The following is a 15,775-nucleotide window of genomic DNA, read 5'->3' as shown; positions in this document are numbered from 1 at the left end:
GCTCACGTGGCCCGACTGACCACAAGTATAACATGTCGTGGCCTGTCCCATACAAGCTCCTCCATGCGATGTCCCGCACTTGGCGCACCGGCCCCGGCCCAGCTAGCCCCGACTAGATGAATCCAAGGTCTTTGGCTTTTTAGCCTGACCTACTGCTGTCTGCGCCTGCTCAGGCTTCCGCTTCGTGCGGAAGTCCAACTCCATCTCCTGTTCCCTGGCCTTCTCCACCATCTTATTCAGGGTTTTGCACCTTGTAAAGCTCACAAATTTCCGAATATCACCCCTCAGCATGGAATGATATCGGGTACGCCTCAACTCCTCATCAGTAGCATACTACGGAATCAACAGGGCTCGTTCCCGAAATTTGGCAATGATCTCCGCCACAGTATCAGTTGTCTGTTGTAATTCATGAAACTCCCTTACTAGACGTTGCACCTCAATAGGTGGTGCAAACTCCAAATCAAACCTCCGAACAAACTCGGCCCATGTCATCTCTGCCACCCCGGATGGCCCCACCTAGCTAGTAACCTCGCCCCACCAATCTCGGGCCCTATCCCTCAACATACATGAAGAAAACCCAACCTTTTCCATATCTGGGAAGGAACTCATGTGTTGGATGTTCTCAATATCCGCTACACAACGTCGGCTAACAATGGGGTCCCTGACCCCAAAAAACTCCGGCGCCCCACACGCCTTGAACTCTCGAAACGAGGGAGTCCGGTCCCCAATTTGACCAGCTGCAAACTCAACCTTGAAAGATATGAGTCTCTCATCTATAATCTCCATCATGCCCACCTTGACCGTCCCGAAAATGACTGGGGTCATGTCAAGGATGCCCCTGGTAACCTCAACTACAATGAGTTCGTGCAGCCTCTCATCGATGACATCAGTAGTGACTCCTGATCCCGCCCCGGATCCAGACCCCGATCCTAATCCTCCTACTCCAAATCGTGTCACCACCATGATGGACTAAAATACCATAAATTACTGAGATCAGGATTTCCATATAAGGGATCTTCCCACGCCGTCCTCCTTGAAATCGTCAGATCTAACATTGGTTTGGGTACAGGTCCTGTGCTTTCAATAGTACGGGTCCAATACTACCTTCCACACCTACATGTACCTTTCCCCAATGCCCTACTTGACAACTCTAAATTGTCCCAAAACTAAACCGTATTCCACAAACTACCGCATATATCAAATCTCAGGCCGTCCTAAGATTTATTCTACTCACATCCATCAAACCAGTCCCGACAGGTTGCCTTTATGCATGCAAATTGTACACAAAAAAAGGATCAAATAGACTTTCGAAGCCATGCAAAACAACACATAAGGAAGCCCTGAAAACCCTACAGGGTCTTACTCCGGGTGCCATGGGAACCCCCACATGGTCTTAGCCCATTGCCCTGGGACCCCCCCGGGGTCGTTGACCTAGGAAGCCAAGGAAAGCCTCCAAGGTCTTACAACAAAGTGCCTCGGGAACCCCCCGAGGTCTTTGACCTAGGAAGCCAAGGAAACCCTCCAAGGTCTTACACCTAAGTGCCTCGGGAACCCCCCCCCCCCCCGAGGTCTTCCATAAACAATACATAGAAACAACTAGCACATTGCATATCAAATAGTCCAAATAACATATACATAACAATTAATGGGCCGACCTTGGTGCCTTCGACCCATTGGTATGGTGAGGAGACTCACCTCTGACTGTTGAATACAAAAGCTGCTCTCCTAACAGTCTGGAACCTCCGATGCTGAATATTAATATTATACAATGTTAGGAATTGAATAACCAAGGGAGACCCAAACCCCCAACCCTTTCACAAGGCCCAATTATCCAACCCTTGCTATTGGGCCCAAAGTCCAAGTCCAAAGTCCTTAATGGGCCACTTGGCCCAATAAGGCCCAATCAATATGTCCATGGTCTATAGCGAATGATATAGCCCATAATTCCCAGAATACCACCAAGCCCAATAATCAAATGAGGCTCAAAAGCTCAAAGGCCCAAAACAGATCTGGCTCCACTGTGATGCGTACGCTTAGCGTACCATCGTGGTATGCGTAGCGTACTAAGGTTCCAAGGCTTACGCGCAGCGTACACTGGGTTACACCCAACGTACTAGCAGTTTAAGCACTTTTTCCATTAAGTGTTTAATACACAATTCTTTTACGTCCATAAGTCAGATCTGACCCTATTAAGATGACCTAAGGCATAGAGTTGGAAACTTTATGCCTTTGCATGTCTCATATTGTAACACCCAAATTTTCAAATAATTGTTCAAATTTATAAAAAAACATTTTCATTCATAATTGTCATAAAAACATCATTGAACCACATAATAAATCATAACATCACATCCCAAGATCAAAATATGTAAATGCTCCTCGAGTGTGTACTGATCAAATCGGCACCTTCCTGCTATCCTCACAGGTACCTGAAACACATAACGCAACACTTTAAGCATAATTGCTTAGTGAGTTCCCCAAAATACCACACACAACACATATTAGCCACTTGAGGCTATAACTCTGTTTGACCCTCTGGTCAATGTGTCTCAGTGGGACCCTCCAGTCCCATAACTCTGTGGGCCCTCTGGCCCTAACTCTGTGTTCCTTCCGGTCCTAACTCAGAAAACTCTGGCACATACATAACACAAATCACATAGAAATCACATCATGCAAAAGCAAACAAAATACTCTATCACATAACTCTAATTACCACTCTAAGTAAAGTATAGTGAGAAGACTCACCTCGGGTAACTCGGTAAAATCTCAAACTATGTAAAATCCGATCTAGCCTCCGCCTAATCTTATGAAATAAACACTCTAAATCAATGCATCCCTTAAGGCTAGGCTATTCCCTCTCTTAGTAATCTCAGAAGGGTAAAAGACCATTTTACCCCTCTCATGGTCTTAAGACCCAAAATTGACCAAACCCTAAAAGTCAACAGAAGTCAACTCCTCGGGTTACGCTGCACGTACCAAACATGTATGCTGGGCGTACCCGGTGTCTTCACAGAAAACGGGGTGCACGACCCCTTACACTGCGCGTACTAGGATTACACCCCGCGTAACTCCCAGTTTCAGACTCTAAGCATTTTGGGGTCTTAATCAGTTAAGACCCACGTCCAACTCCTAGATCTGACCATTTATAACCCTCTTAGTCCATAAAGTCGGTGACTTTAAGCCTTTGCGTGGATGGACAAGTCACTAACACCCATAATACTCCATTTCCTAACACTAGAAAGCTCAATACTCAAGCATGACCTCATATCCACGACCAATATGGAAACTTTATGGATCTATAACACAAATACCACTGAAATGGGATAGATCTAGGTCCATGGAGCACATTACACTCATAAAGTCTCCACCTTTGGGACTTTTAACCCTAAAATGGCCCATGCAACATCAAACCAAAATGAAAAGGAAAGTTTTGAACTTTATATAGCTCCAAATGCAGCTCCTTCCTCTGTAGATCTCAGGTCCAAACTTGCACTTCAAGCTCTAGTCTCCACAAGCTCCTCTCCTTATTATTCACTAATACACCAAGGCACTTTTTGCTCCAAAACACTCACTATCAAGGTAAGGACGGTTGGAAGGCTCTCTTAGGGTTTCACTAACTAATATGGAGGCTGAGAAATGAGCCTTGACATCCATTATATAGTGCACAAGTCAAATGTTAGGGTTTACGTCTGGACCCATTACGCCCAGCTTAACCCTGGGTACACCCAGCGTATCCAGGCGAGTCCGCATCCAAATTAAGTGCATGAGTACACGCAACGTACTCCCTAGTACACCCAACATACTCATTTGCTACAAGAACTCTCTCAAGGGACCAATCTTGGAAACTTGACAAAATGGAAGGGTTAAATAGCTTTACCTAGGTTTTGGGATGTTACAATTCTCCCCCACTAAAACCAGACTTCGCCCTCGAAATCTTATGCCGAAAACAACTCCGGATGTTGCTCCTACATCTCTGACTCCGGCTCCCAAGTCAGCTCGGACCCCTTCCGATGCTGCCACTGGACCTGAACCAGAGGCACCTCCTTGTTCCTCAGAACCTTTTCCTTCCGGTCCAAGATCGCGATCGGTCTCTCGATATAATTCAACCCTAAGTCCACCTGGATATCCTCTAGCAACACTACCGCCGACTCGTCAGCTATACACTTCGTTAGCTGGGACACATGGAATGTATCATGAATCTGGCTCAACTCTGCAGGTAGCTCCAATCGATATGCTACCCTGCCCACCCTCTCCATCACCCGGAACAGCCCAATGTACCGGGGCCCCAACTTCCCCATTTTCCTGAATCGGATCACTCCTTTCCAAGGAGACACCTTCAAAAGCACAAAATCTCCAACCTGAAACTCGAGCTCGGATGGTCGCCTATCCGCGTAACTCTTATGGCGATTCTGAGTTGTCAACAATCTCTGTCTGACCTGTTGTATCTGCTCTGTTGTCTGAAGTACTAGGTCAGTGCTACCCAACACTCGTTTTCCTACTTCTCCCTAGCATATGGGAGTCCGACACCTCCGTCCATACAATAACTCGAAGGGAGGCATACCGATACTCGAATGGTGGCTGTTGTTATAAGAAAACTCAGCCAAAGGAAGATACGTGTCCCAACTCCCTCCGAAGTCCAACACACACGCCCAAAGCATGTCCTCGAGCGTCTGAATCGTCCGCTCACTCTGTCCGTCCATCTGTGGGTGGTAAGCGGTACTGAAATGCAGCCTAGTACCCAACTCCTCATGGAACTTCTTCCAGAACCTGGAAGTGAAACGCACATCTCGATCTGCCACAATCGAGATCGGCACACCATGCCGCAACACCACCTCTCTCACATACACCTCTGCCAGCCTCTCTGTGGAAGAGCTCTCACTGATAGCAAGAAAATGAGCTCTCTTTGTCAGCCGGTCGACGATCACCCAAATTGCATCAACGCCTCTTGCAGTCCTCGGCAATTTGGTGATAAAATCCATGGAAATTTGTTCCAACTTCCACTGGGGAACCTAGAGCAGCTGCAACTTGCCATGTGGACACTGGTGCTCGGCCTTAACCCTTTGACAGGTCAAGCACCTGTCTACAAACCACGCCACATCCCTCTTCATATAGGGCCACCAATAATCTCTTTTCAGGTCCAAATACATCTTAGTGGCCCCGGGATGGATCGAAAACCTCAACCTGTGCGCCTCCTCCATCAAAATGGCACGTGCCCTACCCTCAAATGGCACCTAAATTCGGCCCTGGAAGGTCATAAGCCCCCGACTATCGGCAATGAACTCAGATATCTGACCAATCACCCGCTCTCGCTTGCGGTTCTTCGGTCTCATGGCCTCCACCTGGGCCTCCCGAATGGTGTCCAACACCAGAGTCCTCACTGTCAACCTCATACAAACATCTCGCAAAGGGGCACTCTCTACCCTGCGACTCAAGGCATCGGCTACCACGTTATCCTTGCCGGGTGGTACAGGATCTCACACTCATAATCCTTTACCACGTCCAACCATCTCCTATGACGCATGTTCAGGTTGGGATGGTCCATCAGATACTTCAAGCTCTTGTGGTCCGTGTATACGGTACACTGAACCCCATACAAATAGTGACGCCGAATCTTGAGGGAGAACACCACAGCCCCCAACTCCAGATCGTGAGTAGGATACCTCGTCTCACAAGGCTCCAGCTGCATCGATGCGTATGCTATCACATCCCTTTCTGCATCGGCACCGCACCCAGTCCTGATATCGACGCGTCATAATATACCGCAAAGTCCTCCATTCCCTCCGGAAGGGCCAACACTGGGGCTTCGCATAATCTCTGGCGAAGTGTCTCGAATGAGGCCTGCTGCTTCGGGCCCTAACTGAAAGCCACGCCCTTCCGAGTCATCCTGGCGAGAGGAACAACAATTCTGGAGAAATCCTGGATGAATCTCCGATAATATCCGGCCAACCCCAGGAAACTCTTGATCTCCGAAGGGGATCTTGGCACCTCCCAACTCATCACCGCCTCAATCTTGGCCGGATTGACCAATATCCCGTTCTGGTTGATGAGGTGTTTTAGAAACTGGACCTCCCATAACCGGAAATCGTACTTGGAGAATTTGGCGTAAAGCCTCTCCGATCTTAGAACTCCGAGGATCTCCCTCAAATGATCCTCATGCTACTCTCTGGACCTCGAATACACCAATATATCATCAATGAACACAATCACCGAGCGATCCAACATCGGCCTGCACACCCTGTTCATGAGATCCATGAACGCCGCCGGTGCATTGGTAAGTCCGAAAGGCATCACCACGAACTCGTAATGCCTGTAACGAGTCATGAACGCTGTCTTCTGGATATCCTCATCACGCACCCTCATATGATGATATCCAGACCTCAAATCAATCTTGGAGAACCAAGACGCTCCCTGCAACTGATCGAACAAATTGTCGATCCTCGGTAAGGGGTAACGGTTCTTGACCGTCAGCTTGTTCAACTCCCGGTAATCAATGCACATCCGGTGTGAACCATCCTTTTTCTTGACAAAAAGGATCGGCGCTCCCCACGGCGAGCTACTCTTCTGTATAAACCCCTTTCCCAATAGCTCCTGAAGCTACGAGGATAACTCCTTCATCTCTGGAGGTGCATGGCGATAGGCGTTGCCCCCAGAACCAAATCGATACGAAACTCCACCTGCCTCTCGGGAGGCACACCTGACAACTCCTCAGGGAAAACATCCGGGAACTCAGGCACTACCAGGACCTCATCGAACGACCTCGGTCTCTCTGCACCTACCCTCGTATCCACCATATAAGCCACATACCCACTACAGCCCTGCTGTAAACTGCCTCGCTCTCGTGGCTGAACAAAATGCCGACCCAGAACGGGTACCCTCTCTATAAACCGTAAGAACTCCCCCACTAGGGTCTCGTATGGTCACCAGCTGCCGCTCGCAGTCGATAACCGCTCAAAATCTGCTCATCCACTCCATGCCCACGATGACACAGACATCTCCCATAGCAATCGAGACCAAATCAATCGGAAACTCAACGCCGAAGATCTCGACTACACATCCTAGAATCACATTAGTGGCATACACTGCTCTCTCGTCAGCTATGGAAACTCGCAAAGGTCGATTCAACGCCTCACGACGAATATTGATGTGCTGACTAAAGGCTAACGACACAAAATACCGACTCGCACTCGAGTCAAATAACACCAAAGCAGGTACAGAACACACAAGAAATGTGCCAACGCATATCACAACATAAGCATAACACCACAAACTCAAAATAAACAGAGGAAAGAATACATACCAGCCACAATATCAGGTGCTACGCAGACCTCCTCCGCTGTCAACTAGAAGGCTCTCCCGCGAGCCTTCGGCGCCTCGGCCTTCACCGGCCGACTCTCCGTAGCTCGAACAGCAGCAGGGATAGACAAAGCTCCCTCAGCTGACCCTCGTATCTGCGGACACTCGGCCTTCCGGTGTCCGGTCTGGTTGCAGTGAAAACAAACTGCAAACCCCTTGGGGCAATCGTTGGCTATGTGCCCCTCCTTGCCACACTTGTAGCAAGACCCTGCTCTGCACACCCCCTCATGACTCTTACCGCACTTGCCACAGGTGCGGCCCTTCTGGCTCCCAGATCTTGAATCAGGGGGCTTAGGCCGCTTGGCAGCCGGATGGGACTATGCCGGTCGTCGATCCCTCCCCTGAGATTCTGCCTCCTCCCTGGCCTGAGTCTCTAGCTCAATCTCCCTCTTCCGGGCATTTGCCTGAAGCTCGGAAAATGTCCGGTACGTCGATTTTGCCATGAACTCGCGGATTTCTCTCCTCAAAATACTCAAATACCGACTCATACGTGCCTGCTCGGTAGAAACGTGCTCAGGGCAGAACATCGCCCTCTCATGGAACATCCTGGTGATCACAGTAACAGACTCAGTACCCTGCTTGAGGGTCCGAAACTCCTAGGCCAAATGCTCCCTTTCCACCGGAGGAACGTACTCATCCCGGAACATAGCGGTGAACCTCTCCCAGGTCACTACAGCAAGCTCTGCAAAAGAATAGTGCGCTGTCACAAACTTCCACCAGTCCTTCGCCCCCAAGCGAAGCTGGTTCAGCACGAACCGAACTCTCAGATGCTCTGGACATGAACATGTGTAAAAGTACCCCTCAATGTCAGAGATCCACCTCATCGCGCATATCAGATCCTAAGTCCCATCAAACTCTGGTGGCTTTGTGTTGCTAAACTCCTGGTACAACAACGCGTCACCCCCTGCGGCCTGGCAGCAGCAACGGCTACAGTGGCTGCAGCAACAGCAGCATCAGTAAGAGCAGCATACTGCTCATCAAAAGTCACAATCAATGTGGTCTTGATAGACCCGAACATCTCTGGAATATCGGCGCGGATGGCAGTAGCCACCTCATCATGAATCATCAGGCGGAGCTCCTCATCGCTCACACCCCCTCGGTAGTCCCTGTCTTGTGGCGTGTCCCAACCATGATGTCTCTCTGAAATACAACACAAGATATCAGAGACTCGCTCAAGCGTACACACACTCGACATCCCATTCCTACTTGATCCCTGGTACCCTAAAGATTCTTACTTGGGCTGCGCACTGATCCAGTGCCTTCGGTAGTACGGGCCCAAGACTACCGTCCACACCGCATCAATATTTACCCCTAGTCCTCCTCCTAGGATCCCAAGTCCCAAGTACTCTACTCTCTCTATACATAGCCTACTCTCTAGCAGGTCTCTCATAAGCTCCTTGCTGCTATTTATTCACTCTCAAGCATCTCCTAGCAGCAAAATCCCTAGGCTAAGGCATCACAAATTAGGCCACTCTAGTCCTAATAAGAATACCTAGCCTACTCTAGCATGCATATCATAACATATCTCATAACTCATAATGTAAGGGTATTTTAGGAAATCACCGTTCGGGCGCTGGCTGATCATACACACTACTCTGCTCTGCTTTTTCAAAAACTTTTTACTCTTGAGAATAATTTTGTGAATTTTATTTTGAAAATCTCTCAAATCCTCAGTTTGAGTTCAGATACGACCGAAGGTGCACCCGAATCCCTCAAACCAAGGCTCTGATACCAACTTGTAACACCCAAATTTTCAAATAATTTTTCAAATTTATAAAAACACATTTTCATTCATAATTGTCATAAAAACATCATTGTATCACATAATCACTCGTAACATCGCATCCCAAGATCAAAATATGTAAAAGCTCCTCGAGTGTGTACTGATCAAACCGGCGCATTCCCGCGATCCTCACTGGTACCTGAAACACATAACACAACACTGTAAGCATAATTACTTAGTGAGTTCCCCAAAATACCACACACAATACATATTAGCCACTCAAGGCTATAACTCTGTTTGACCCTCTAGTCAATGTGTCTCAGTGGGACCCTCCAGTCCCATAACTCTGTGGGCCCTCTGGCCCTAACTCTATGGACCTTCCGGTCCTAACTCTGAAAACTCTGGAACATACAAAGCATAAATCACATAGAAATCACGTCATGCAAAAGCATACAAAATACTCTGTCTAATAACTCTAATTAGCACTCTAGGTAAAGTATAGTGAGAAGACTCACCTCGGGTAACTCGGTAAAATCTCGAACTATGTAAAATCCGATCTAGCCTCCGCCTAATCTTATGAAATAAACACTCTAAATCAATGCATCCCTTAAGGCTAGGCTATTCCCTCTCTTAGTAATCTCAGAAGGGTAAAAGACCATTTTACCCCTCTCATGGCCTTAAGACCTAAAATTGACCAAACCCTAAAAGTCAACAGAAGTCAACTCCTCGGGTTACGTTGCACGTACCAAACATGTATGGTGGGCGTACCCGGTGTCTTCACAGAAAACGGGGTGCGCGACCCCTTACACTGCGCGTACTGGGATTACACCCCGCGTAACTCCCAGTTTCAGACTCTAAGCATTTTGGGGTCTTAATCAGTTAAGACCCACGTCCAACTCCTAGATCTGACCATTTATAACCCTCTTAGTCCATAAAGTCGGTGACTTTAAGCCTTTGCGTGGATGGACAAGTCACTAACACCCATAATACTCCATTTCCTAACACTAGAAAGCTCAATACTCAAGCATGACCTCATATCCACGACCAATATGGAAACTTTATGGATCTATAACACAAATACCACTGAAATGGGATAGATCTAGGTCCATGGAGCACATTACACTCATAAAGTCTCCACCTTTGGGACTTTTAACCCTAAAATGGCCCATGCAACATCAAACCAAAATGAAAATGAAAGTTTTGAACTTTATATAGCTCCAAATGCAGCTCCTTCCTCTGTAGATCTTAGGTCCAAACTTGCACTTCAAGCTCTAGCCTCCACAAGCTCCTCTCCTTCTTCTTCACTAATACACCAAGGCACTTTTTGCTCCAAAACACTCACTCTCAATCTAAGGACGATTGGGAGGCTCTCTTAGGGTTTCACTAACTGATATGGAGGCTGAGAAATGAGCCTTAACATCCATTATATAGTGCACAAGTTAAATATTAGGGTTTGTGTCTGGACCCATTACGCCCAGCGTAACCCTGGGTACGCCGAGCATACCCAGGCGAGTCCATGTCCAAATTAAGTGTATGAGTACACGCAACGTACTCCCCAGTACGCCCAGCGTACTCATTTGCTACAAGAACTCTCTCAAGGGACCAATCTTGACAACTTGACAAAATGGAAGGGTTAAATCGTTTTACCTGAATTTTGGGATGTTACACATATGATCCCAACACCCTAATTAAGACCTCTTTGAAGCTCTTAACCCATGCATGAGATCAAAACACCCATCGAGACTCTATTTTTATGTTGAAAAGGGACTAAGGGACTGCAAATCTGTCATTTCCATCCTTTGGAGGTGCATAACTCACCAATGGAGGTCCAAAATCAACCAGAAGGGACAAGAAGAAAACCCTAGCTGGATCTAAAGATTTAAGAAGAAGAAAGATCCATGATTTTTACCTCCAGTAGGTTTTCAAGGTGCCTAATATGCAGGTTCTTGAAGCACCAACTCGTTCCTAGCTTGTTTATGCACCTCTTCTTCTTGGAAAGAACACTAAAAAAGCCACAATGCACTCTTTAAAGCTCATGAATGGTCTCACAAGTTTCTATGGAGTGTAAGTATGTTCTAAGGCAGTGCAGGATCTCTAAGGTTAAGTCCAAGGGACTTAAGGTTGCTTAAATAGGTCTTATGTCCGAAAATTAGGGTTTTGGACCCCTGGCACGTACGCCCGACATACATTCTGGTACGCCTAGCTCCCTCGCGTCCATCCATGCATAGTACGCTAAGCGTACACTTAAGTACGCCCAACATACTTAAAGGACCAATTATGAGAAAATCCAATTCCTTTAGGGTTTCAAGACATACTAGTTTTTAGGGTGTTACATTAGGCTTATGATCCATACCTCATATGGACTAACTCTTCATGGACTCTCACATAAACTTAGCCCATCATGGATCAATAGCCCAAACCTTATGTATCACTAATTTACATAATTAGTCCCCGTTAATTTAATTAGTCTCTTTTGATCACTAAATTAATTCCAAATTAATTCTTGATCAATACTAATTAAATAATATAATTTCTCAATTAATATATTATACTTATAATATATTAGTGAATCATAAATAACCTATTTCTCAAATATCCATCCTATCAAATTGTTCTGGTGAATGCAACCCAAAATGGACCATGCTAATATTGGGTCAAGTATATACCAATTATAGTTATGGGCTTAGAGACCTAATCCAATAGATCCACCAATCAGCGTCCCATATCCTGTCGGATCTGACACCCTTGTCCCATATGGACTAGCAGGAAGGTTCAGTATAAAAGGCTATCATCGATGCCTTGAGAAGTAAGTCATTCCCTCCCACTTACTTTCAACTCAACCCTAAAGAATATCCACTGATTTGACTGTCAGAGTGTTTCCCAGGAGCACCTCCTGGAGAACGGCCGACGACCTCTTTTCACTGTGACCTTGCAGGTTCGCCGGAATCGTTCAGCCCGGAGAACACAAGATTAGAGTCCAGGTCACATCACTTGGCCTCTAGCATAAAGCCGGACCGCCTCAACCCGACCAACCACAACATGTCGACATACATATAACAAATAAACATAAACCAGAAATCAGACAATAGGCATATTTACAAATCACTATGCATGTTAATATTCCATATACCAGGATACCGATCTAGCATATCACTATATTATAACCACATCATATATACCAAGATACAGATCCAACAGATCACCACATCATAGCAACATATGGTAAAACATGATATCAACCCAAAGGGCTGACCTTGGTGCCTTCGACCCGTAAGTACAGTGAGGCAAACTCACCTTACAGTCTGAACAATAGCTGATGAGGTCTCGACTCCGAATCTTAGCTCTAACTGTCACCTATTCAACCAAATGACCAATTCTCAAACACCATTCAAAATACCCAAAATACCCCTTGGTCAAACTTGGTCAAAGTCGAAGACAAAACTAGACCCCATCTTTATGACTTAAGATACTTCCAAAGGTCTGAAAGGACAACTTAATGGGTCAAGAACATGCTATGTTCAAGAATCTCCACATTTGGGACAAAATGGACCAAAAATAAACCCAACACAAGATCTAAATGAAACTTCACCAAGTTTAGGACTTTATACCTCCAAATGATGCCAAATGGTGGTGTGATTCTGGATCTAAAGAGCTCCATTCCTCCAAGATGGTCTCTACTTCCTTCCTTATTCTTCAAAATCACAAAACACATACACACTCCAGCTTAGAAATGCTTCACAAGGTGGATTAGGGTTGCAAAAATGTTTTAAGAGGATAAAGGGTGATGAAGTGAGGGGAAATGAGGCTATAATGGGGTTTAAATATGAGCCAAACCCTAAAAATTAGGGTTTGCAGGCCTGGTATCTATGCCCTGCGTACTAGGACGTGCCCTAATACGCTCAGCGTACACATATACACATGACGTACTCTCCCAACACCCAAATTACGAAAATGCCTCTAGGGCCCTCTTTGCACTCTTTCATAAACTTAGGGAGCAAATGCAATATAACTCAATTTTAGGGTTATTAATGAAAGTAGCTCAAAGTAGGATATTACACAGAGTGCTAAGAGCTGAGCATAGAGCTCCTCTTTCGTACTCACACCCAACTTTAGATTCAATAACACTTGAAACTACTCCTAGTTCCCGAGCACAATGAACATGAAGCATAAAATCAAATATGTGGTGGGATGCGCCAAACCTTGGCTGGTGGAGGAGTGTTTCAAGAGGCTTAGGGTTTTGACAAATTTTGAGTGTTTTCCATCCCCATCAAAGTCATCCAAACACCTCTATTTATATAGATGAGATTAGGGGTTCGCAAGAGTGCTTGCTTAGTCACAAAACAACTATATTTCACAGTTTCTATTAATTTATTAATCTCTAATAAATTAACAAACTAAATCCTCTTTATTTTTCTCTTGTCAATTATTGTTTAAATCGTTTTGGCGCGCAATCCAAAATAAGCATACTATTAATAGTAAGATTACAAACTAGTTGTGACTGTGGGCATGATCTATCTTCCAATAGACACAAGACTAAGGAGTCACACAAATGGTGGTTCCCAACATGCCTACCAACATGTTAAATATTCAAACAAGAAGTGGGTTTGCGATAAACCTGCAAACATGCGGAACTTGAGCTACTGGTTCTAACCTTCCAACAATAATGATGGAGTGTAAAAAATGATCAGGGGAGGCACGAACGAATGTTTTGACAACTTGTTTTGGGTTTGGTTATAAGATATTAATATGAATACATACTATTTATATAATTATTAATATATATATATATATATATATATATATATATTTGGAATAAGCTAATAAAAAGTTAAAATAAAATAAAAGGGAAAAGAAGCTTAGAAAACCATAAGAGTTTTAGAAACCAAAGGACAATATTTATCAAAAAGAATTACGATGGATTGAAATTTGACTTTTCGTAAACCAAGAGACCATTTATGTAATTTTGTCTAATAAATTTTTGTTATTGAAAAAGGAGAGTTGAAGATACTCTTATAATAGAACGGTGAAAATGTAAAATCAAATAAGCAAATGAAGAACAAACGATTTTCCTTATCTTGTTTTCCGACCATAGAACACCACCAACATCAATCCACTCATTTTCACATGTTCTCCAATGGCAACTTTCCACCCCCAACACCCTACTTGAAATTTTCACAAAAATGGCAGCCACGGCCTGCTCCTTCCATTCAGCACTCATACCTTCTTCACCCAATTTCCGCCACCACCACCGCCACCCGCCAGTAAAAGCCAGAGTTTCGACTTCAAACAAGGGATTGACACGCAAAAAGTACCAAAAAGGAACTATAAAATGTGCACGAGAGTTTTCAGACTTCGTCGGAGGAGATCTTCTAAAGCCTGATCTTGGAAAATGGCTATCAGATGTCGAAGAACACAAAGCCATTGCTATATATCCTCCACATGAGGGAGGCTACGAAGGCCGGTATCTTAATCGGCTTAGGTACCAAGGCTACCGGTTCTTGGACCTATCAGCTCGTGGTCTAGGCGACCCAGAGACGACATTAACCAAGATTCATCCAGTTTGTCCTGTGAGTTCTTGTTTTGCACCTCATTATGTCTACACTTTCATGGTTGTCGATAAAAATAAGGTAAAAACTCTTTGAAATACACAGGCTCATATTGGAAAGCAGCCGATTGCAAGGTGGTATTTTCCACCAGAGGTTGATTATCGGCTATCTTTGCTTCCTCCAGATGCTAAAGGTTTGGTGGTCTGGATCCTAGAAGCGAAGGTTAATTTAAACACAAACTTAACTTGAACTTGTGTTAATTATTATAATTTTTATTCAAGTTCCAACACATGAAGGCATAAACACAATCCAAAATTGTTTTTCTCGTTGCAGGTTCTCTCAAAAGCAGAACTGCAATTTCTTGCACTGCTCCCTACACTCCGGCCCAAAGTTAGGGTCATCGCAGAATGTGGCAACTGGTATGCTATTTTCACAATCTTTAGCTTTAAGGTCTCATGATCGTTTTACTACTGAGCTATGGGGCATAGAACTAAGTTTCTAAGCTTTGTTCGATAATTATCTAACTGAGGCGGCATTTACAGGAGAAAATTCGTGTGGACACCGCTCAAGGACATTGCAGGATTAACAGCAAATGAAGCTTTATGATCTAGCTTTATGTATGAAATCAAACGAGTTTACAAGCCCAAAAATTCAGTGTTCTTGATGAACACCATGTGTATACACAGAAATTTATGAACATGAAAGTTTATTTACCTAGTCAATGATTCGTTCTTGATGCATGTAATTCTGGCATTGTATCTAATTATTACAATTGGAATCTGGAAAATGTCTTTCTCAGATTGAAATCAATGGGAATCATTACACTTATACATGAAAGAGGGAAATCTAAACTACTAACCAACATAACAACTTCAAGCTAACAAACAACTTAAGAGACAGAAATATCCTTTATCTCTAAATTACAATAAGACTCAGTAATATTCCCCCTCAAGATGGAGACATTCTTGCGACCCATCTTGATGACAAAAGGTTGAAGCTTGGTACTTGGTAAAGGCTTTGTAAACTTGTCTGCAAGTTGTAATGAAGATCGAATTGGAAGTAATTTGATTGTTTTATCAACCACTTTTTCAAGAACAAAATGACAATCTATTTGTATGTATATTGCTCGTTCATGGAAGGTTAAATTGGTGGC

General features: G+C 44.7%; 1 protein-coding gene across 1 annotated transcript; it reads left to right on the top strand.

Moving 5' to 3' along the window:
• The first annotated feature begins 14,129 nt into the window (after nucleotides 1-14,129).
• NDHN (NADH dehydrogenase-like complex N) lies at nucleotides 14,130-15,362 on the top strand. Its single transcript, XM_079017148.1, has 4 exons — nucleotides 14,130-14,643; nucleotides 14,728-14,844; nucleotides 14,956-15,041; nucleotides 15,165-15,362. The coding sequence occupies exons 1-4, from the start codon at nucleotides 14,257-14,259 to the stop codon at nucleotides 15,226-15,228; spliced, it is 654 nt and encodes a 217-aa protein (XP_078873274.1). The 5' UTR covers nucleotides 14,130-14,256; the 3' UTR covers nucleotides 15,229-15,362.
• The last annotated feature ends 413 nt before the right edge of the window (nucleotides 15,363-15,775 follow it).

This window comes from Lactuca serriola, chromosome 8, assembly GCF_051521515.1.
Source record: "Lactuca serriola cultivar US96UC23 chromosome 8, Lser_US96UC23_V15, whole genome shotgun sequence".
NCBI classification, from domain to species: Eukaryota; Viridiplantae; Streptophyta; class Magnoliopsida; order Asterales; family Asteraceae; genus Lactuca; species Lactuca serriola.
Note: the sequence above shows the minus strand (reverse complement) of the source record. Positions and strands in the feature narration are given on the sequence as shown.